This window comes from Colobus angolensis, unplaced genomic scaffold, assembly GCF_000951035.1.
Source record: "Colobus angolensis palliatus isolate OR3802 unplaced genomic scaffold, Cang.pa_1.0 Scaffold34, whole genome shotgun sequence".
In the NCBI taxonomy this organism is placed as follows: Eukaryota; Metazoa; Chordata; class Mammalia; order Primates; family Cercopithecidae; genus Colobus; species Colobus angolensis.
The window spans coordinates 7,423,502-7,430,251 of record NW_012116710.1 but is presented as its reverse complement, the minus strand read 5'-3'; the positions used below and the strand labels follow the sequence as shown (position 1 = coordinate 7,430,251).

At 52.1% G+C, this 6,750-nt stretch overlaps 2 protein-coding genes across 6 annotated transcripts in view; both read left to right on the top strand.

Annotated features, from left to right (window-relative positions):
• BLVRB (biliverdin reductase B) overlaps nt 1-1,681 on the top strand; it is a 17,331-nt gene extending 15,650 nt beyond the window's left edge. Inside the window, exon 4 of the transcript XR_001002935.1 lies at nt 1,655-1,681. The gene's annotated coding sequence lies outside the window, so the exon portion shown is untranslated. The remainder of the gene's footprint in view (nt 1-1,654) is intronic.
• On the top strand, nt 1-4,119 carry SERTAD3 (SERTA domain containing 3). 5 transcript variants are annotated; one of them, XM_011952482.1, is made up of 3 exons: nt 69-144; nt 2,048-2,334; nt 2,883-4,119. In XM_011952482.1, the coding sequence occupies exon 3, from the start codon at nt 2,889-2,891 to the stop codon at nt 3,477-3,479; it is 591 nt and encodes a 196-aa protein (XP_011807872.1). In that variant the 5' UTR covers nt 69-144; nt 2,048-2,334; nt 2,883-2,888; the 3' UTR covers nt 3,480-4,119. The 5 variants fall into 5 exon arrangements, with proteins under 5 accessions (XP_011807870.1, XP_011807872.1, XP_011807873.1 ...); XM_011952483.1 differs by having other exon boundaries at nt 107-144; nt 2,169-2,334; XM_011952480.1 differs by lacking the exon at nt 2,048-2,334 and having other exon boundaries at nt 1-144.
• Nucleotides 4,120-6,750: the final 2,631 nt, after the last annotated feature.

The following is a 6,750-nucleotide window of genomic DNA, read 5'->3' as shown; positions in this document are numbered from 1 at the left end:
CGGGGCTGGGTGGGCCCGAAGCCAGACGGAGAGGCCCTGCCGAGGTGAGGGAGGCCCTGGCCGGTCACTGGTGGGTCCCGGCACTGGCGGGTCGCGACGCTGTGGGCGTTCCAGGAGGTGGTCGTGGCGAACCTGGCAGCTGGGGTGAGGAGTGGTCGCCTGGCTTGGGAATTTACCTTAGGCTTGGGGAGGGAGAGGCGCGCCCCGGAGACTTGCGGAGGCGGGGTCTGGGTGAGACCGGGGGAGGGGGCCTCAGATTCAGGGTGATAATAGGGAGGGTCTGGGGGCCCGAGACTGAGTTCGAGACCCAGGAGGGGATGCGAGGTTGTTGGGGCAGTATTTTCAAGTGGAGGGAGTTTGAAGCTGGGACGTGGGGCGTTTAGAGAAGCGAGGGAACAGAGGGAAGGAACTTTTGAGACAGGGAACCTGGAGATTCGATTCCACTTGGGTCTTCCGGACGGGTTGAATTCGGGACTTTACCGTGTTCTGGAAAAGGTGTGAGAGGTTTGGGGCTGAGATCCTGAGTATTTGGAGAAGCGAGAGAACTAGGGTCAAGGATTCTTGGACTCCAAGACGCACTGGCGGGGGAAGGGAGGATGCCGGGAAGAGTTCAATGTTCGAGTCTTGGAGCTGGGTAGCGAGTTTGGAGGTGTAGTCCAGGGGCGTTTGAAAGTCAGGAGAATAGGGGAAGTGGGAGGAAGTATCAAAATTAGGATACGTAGTCTCGCGAACTAGATCGCAGCATTGTCGTCTTTGAGCGATGTGTTCGGATCTGGGTCTCTGGATCCAAGGGTAGTTTGGGAGGAGAATCCCGGACTTTTAAGGCACGGAGGGACAGGGAGAAAGCAGATTTAGAGCCGGAGTCAGGGGTGGGGGAGGGGTGTTCCGGGCATGGAGCTCAGACTCGCCGCCCCGGAGGCAACTGAGGGCGGGGCTCGGCGGGCGCCGGCAGCTGGACGTCCGGGTTCCCTTCCCCCACCTGCTTGTGCCCCTGTGCGCATGCCCTGAGGGAGAGCGGGGTCGGGGGAGGGGGCTCGTCCACTGGACGGGCGGAGCCCTCTGGGGATTGTAGTGCGTGCTCGACGTCGGTTCGTGTACCTGGCGGCTGTCGGCCCCCGTTTCCCAGAAGCCCCTGGGCCAAATTGGGCCGTTCCTGGATGCTCTGTAAGGACCCATGGAGGGGCGGGGCCTTGTAGTACCGAGGTCTGATTGGATGGGACCCCAGGGGGCGGGGCTTGGTCTGAGCTGAGTTCTAGCAAGTTTTCCTATGGGGCGCGCTTTGGGGGAATCAGAAAGCGCAAGCAGAGGGAATGAGACAGGCTCCTTTCCTACTCTTGGGAGCGCTCCCAGTTGGTTAAGGAAGAGGACATAGAAATATCCTGACTGAGGCCGGGCGCGGTGGCTCAAGCCTGTAATCCCAGCACTTTGGGAGGCCGAGACGGGCGGATCACGAGGTCAGGAGATCGAGACCATCCTGGCTAACACGATGAAACCCCGTCTCTACTAAAAATACAAAAAACTAGCCGGGCGAGGTGGCGGGCGCCTGTAGTCCCAGCTACTCCGGAGGCTGAGGCAGGAGAATGGTGTAAACCCGGGAGGCGGAGCTTGCAGTGAGTTGAGATCCGGCCACTGCACTCCAGCCTGGGAGACAGAGCCAGACTCCGTCTCAAAAAAAAAAAAAAGAAATATCCTGACTGAAAGAAGAATCTTAACATAGGTGCCCCAGCAGGGCTCCAGGAGGTTCGAATATAGTAGGCACTCAGTAAATCTGTTGAGCGTATAACTGGCAATTAACTCTTGATCGAGGCCGGGTGTGGTAGTAATCCCAGCTACTCAGGAGCTGAGGCGGGAGGATCGCTTGAGCCCGGGACTTCGAGACGTCAGTGAGCTGTGGTAGCGCTGCTGCACTAAGCCCCGGGCGACAGAGTGAGACCCTGTCTCGAACAAAAAAAACACAACTCTTGTTCATTAAGCACTTACTGTGTGGTGGGCCCTATAGATACGTGGCATCTCCTTGACAGAGGTGGTGAGAACTGTTTTTTCACAGTCCCCATTTTACAGATGAGGAAACTGAGGCCTGAGAATTGACTCAGGTCACTTCCCACGATCACGCAGCTGAGCAGTTCCAATACAGAATTCAAATTAGGGGTTCCCTACTTCCAATCCAGGTCTCTGTGCTCCACACTTGTCTTTCGTGGCCCATGTTTGAAGAAATTAATATTGTGGAAGAACAGTTTTAAGGCTCAGAGGAACTTGAGTTAGGATCTGTATCTGGCAGATGAGAAAATTGATTCTCATGGATGTAAATTCACTGTTTGAGGCCACAATAGGCAAGTAAGTGGGATTTAAATCTAGCTGTACTTAAGTCCAGATATTTTCTTTTTTCTTTTTTTTTTTTTTTGAGACGGAGTCTCGCTCTGTCGCCCAGGCTGGAGTGCAGTGGCCGGATTTCAGCTCACTGCAAGCTCTGCCTCCCGGGTTTATGCCATTCTCCTGCCTCAGCCTCCCGAGTATCTGGGACTACAGGCGCCCGCCACCTCGCCCGGCTAGTTTTTTTGTATTTTTAGTAGAGACGGGGTTTCACCGTGTTAGCCAGGATGGTCTCGATCTCCTGACCTCATGATCCGCCCGTCTCGGCCTCCCAAAGTGCTGGGATTACAGGCTTGAGCCACCGCGCCCGGCCCAGATATTTTCTTAATCATATATGTATGCACCTCCTTAATCTTGTGGGATTCAGACAGCCTTCATTTTATAGATGAGTAAACTGAGATTCAGATGATTAAAAATCACCAACAACTCAATAGGCCTGAGAAAGTGGGATTTGAGCCAGCACTACAGTGTCTGGTGTCTGACATGCCCCTACGCCCCTCTTCTCTCTTCAGGGCATCATGGTGGGAGGCTTGAAGAGGAAACACTCTGATTTGGAAGAGGAGGAGGAGAGGTGGGAGTGGAGTCCAGCAGGCCTTCAGAGCTACCAGCAAGCCCTGCTCCGCATCTCCCTAGACAAAGTCCAGCGCAGCCTGGGCCCCCGAGCACCCAGTCTCCGCAGGCATGTCCTCATCCATAACACCCTCCAGCAGCTGCAGGCTGCACTTCGCCTGGCTCCAGCCCCTGCCCTGCCCCCCGAGCCCCTCTTCCTGGGCGAGGAGGATTTCTCCTTGTCAGCCACCATTGGCTCTATCCTCAGGGAGCTGGACACCTCCATGGATGAGACTGAGCCCCCTCAGAATCCAGTGGCTCCCCTCGGCCTCCAGAATGAAGTGCCACCCCAGCCTGATCCAGTCTTCTTAGAAGCGCTGAGCTCCCGGTACTTGGGGGACTCTGGCCTGGATGACTTCTTTCTGGACATTGACACATCTGCGGTAGAAAAGGAGCCCTCACGGGCCCCACCAGAGCCTCCTCACAACCTCTTCTGTGCCCCAGGTTCCTGGGAGTGGAATGAACTGGATCACATCATGGAAATAATTCTGGGGTCCTAAAACTGTGATGGAGGGGATCCTTTCTTGTGTCATCTTCTGTGGCCTGGATCCCTGAATGCAACTCTGGGTGTGTGTTTTTGTGGGGGCTCTAAGCAGTGACTATGGCCTCCTTTGTTCCCATTTCAGGGTTCCACAAACTGTCTTGCATGTGTGTGTGTGTCTGGTTACCCCAACCTTCTGTGAAGGCGGGTCTTCCTGAATTAATTTATCTATTCCAAATGCCTTAACGAGACTCTGTTGCTGGGAGTCTGATTTTCCACTTAAACATGTCTTCCACCTTTCCCGCTAGTTCCCACTCCCCTGTGACCACTGGGGCCTCAGGGAAGATAAAAGAAAACTGGGCCTGTCGAAGGATGACAGGGATGTGCTGCCAGGTTGCTATAGAAACCCAGGCTCTGCCTCTTGCACCTTGAGGGGGTGGGAGGGGCTGGTCTCCTCCCTCCAGGCTGAACCCCACTTCCTTGGCAGGACCCCAGTCTCAGCAGCCTCCTGATTTCATAACCAGGCCGGACCACGTGCAATAGGGTGGAAACCAAACTGCTCCATGCCACGTTATTTAAAAGAAAGGCAGAGTTTGTGGTGACTTTTCTTTTTTTTGGATTGTTTGTAATTTTTTTTAATAAAAGTATTTTGGAAGGAGTGATGTTGTCTTATGTTTCTAAACTTCACTGGGTCAGTGGGAGGGACCTGGTAAGTTCCTAAACTCAGCACCACTTTAATTGGGGTAGATGTGTCATTGTACATGACATTTGTTCAGTGCTTGTTGGCCAAGTGCTCTAGCTCCCACTTGTAATCCTAGCACTTTGGGAGGATCCACTTGAGGCCAGGAATTCAAGGCCAGCCTGAGAAATGTGGCGAAATACTACCTCTACAAAAAATACAAAAAGGAGCTAGGCATAGTGGCATGCAGCGGTAGTCCCAGTTACTGGGGAGGCTGAGTTGGGAGGATCGCCTGAGTCTGGGAGGTTGAGGCTTCAGTAAGCCATGATTGCACCCACTGCACTCCAGCCTCAGAAAAAAATAGAGTGCTTGTTATGTTCTAGCCACTTTATTTGAATTAAGTCCTTTAATCCTCATATAGAAGTAAGTACTATTACCACTTTTTATACAGGAGGAACCTGAAGTTCAGAGAGGCCAAGTTGCTTAATTCAGAGCCACACAGCTAGGAAGAGCAAGGACCAGGGAGCTAGGCTGAAATGGCTTCCACAGCTTTATCCTTCACTATTATAAATGTTGCTTGTTAGACTCACCAGCCACATGGGTGGGCAGAGGAGGGAGAAACTGAGTCACATGGAGTAGGTGTCACTGTGCTCCTGAGTCCAGAGGGGCAAGAAAATGCCCAAAGACTCCCCAGTACTAAAAGACCTCTTTAGGAGAGTTGGCTAGGAAGCAGAGCCCAGATTACAGTTACGTTGGTAATGCTTTTTTTTTTTTTTTTTTTTGAGATGGAGTCTCACTCTGTCACCCAGGCTGGAGTGCAATGACAGGATCTTGGCTCACTGCAACCTCCACTCCCGGGTTCAGGCAGTTCTGCCTCAGCCTCCGGAATAGGAGTGACTGCAGGGGCTCGCCACCATGCCCAGCTAATTTTTGTATTTTTTTTTTTTTTAAATAGAGACAGTTTCACCATGTTGGTCAGGCTGTTCTCGAACTCCTGACCTCAAGTGACCTGCCTACCTCAGCCTCCCAAAGTACTGGGATTAAAGGCATGAGCTATTGTGCCTGACCTGTACTGATGCTTTATTAGGGAGGTGCAAGCCCAGCCTGCTGAGATATGGGAGAGGAGAAAGGAGGTGAAGGAAGCCGTAATGTGATACCTCCGTGTACTGGCTGTGCCTTTACAATGGTCTTTGAAAAGATGAAGCAAGTGAGCTTACACAGCATTAGGGACTTTTCTGGAAGGGTTGTGAGGAGGAACCACACCTGGGTATAGTCCACGGGCGGAGAAAGGATGGGGATTTTGCTTGTGGTTTCTGGGTCAAAGCCAGATTTCTCAATCTGAAGGTGTCATTGTCAGAAAGTGGAGGGATAACCTGAACAGGTGGGTGCCAATCCAGAGAAAGAGGAAGGAGGTGGCCCAGAGATTCTAAAAGCAACCAGGTACAGGCTGAACACGGTGGCTCAGGCCTGTAATTCTAGTACTTTGGGAGGCTGAGGCGGGCGGATTGCCTGAGGCGACGAGTTTGAGACCAGTCTGGCCAACACGGTGAAACCCTGTCTCTACTAAAAATACAAAAAATTACTTTTTTGTATTTTGGGTGGCATGGTGGCACACACCTGTATTCCCAGCTACTTGGGAGGCTGAGGCAGGAGAATCGAATGCAGGAGGCACAGGTTGCAGTGAGCTGAGATCATGTCACTGCACTCCAGCCTGAGTGACACAGCGAGACTCCATCTCAAAAAAAAAAAAAGCAACCAGGTATGATATTTGCTGTGGACTTGTAAAAAATAAAAATAAAAGCTAAGCAACCAGGTCTGTATCCCAATATGATGGCAATTGAATCATGTCTTCCTCCTTGAAACCTCCAGTGCCTTTTCTTTTCTTTTCTTTTCTTTTTTTTGAGACAGAGTCTCCAGCTCTGGCGCCCAGGCTGGAATGCAGGGGTACAATCACAGTTCACTGCAACCTCCACCTCATGAGCTCAAGCAATTCTCCCACGTCAGCCTCAGCCTCCCAAGTAGCTGGGACTACAGGCACATGCTACCACACCTAATTTTTGTGTTTTTTGTAGAGACAGGGTTGTGCCATGTAGCCCAGGCTGGTCCCGAACTCCTGGAATCAAGCGATTCTCCCATCTCAGCCTCCCAAAGCGCTGGGATTACAGGTGTGAGCCACCACGCCTGGCCTCCAGTGACTTCTTGACACACTCAGAATAAAACCCCAACTCCACCAAGACCTGCAAGGACTGATTTATTCTCACTGCGGACAACTTTCTCAGCTCCATCTCTCACTCTATCCTTCACTCAACTGGGATCCCTTGACCCTGGCTCCTTCTCACCCCAGGGCCTTTGCCCTTACTGTTAAATCTGCCCAGTGGACATTTTCCCCAATAGCTTCACTAATCTTAATATCCCTTTCTCAGACAGGTCTTCCCTGGCCTTCCTAGCTCAACACATCCAGGTGGGTCACCACCCCACCACAACCTGTTTGATTTTTTTTTTTTCTTTGAGATGGAATCTTGCTCTGTCTCCTAGAATAGAGTGTAGTGGCATGATCTTGGCTCACTGCAGCCTCTACCTCCCAGTTCCAGCAATTCTTCTGCCTTAGCCT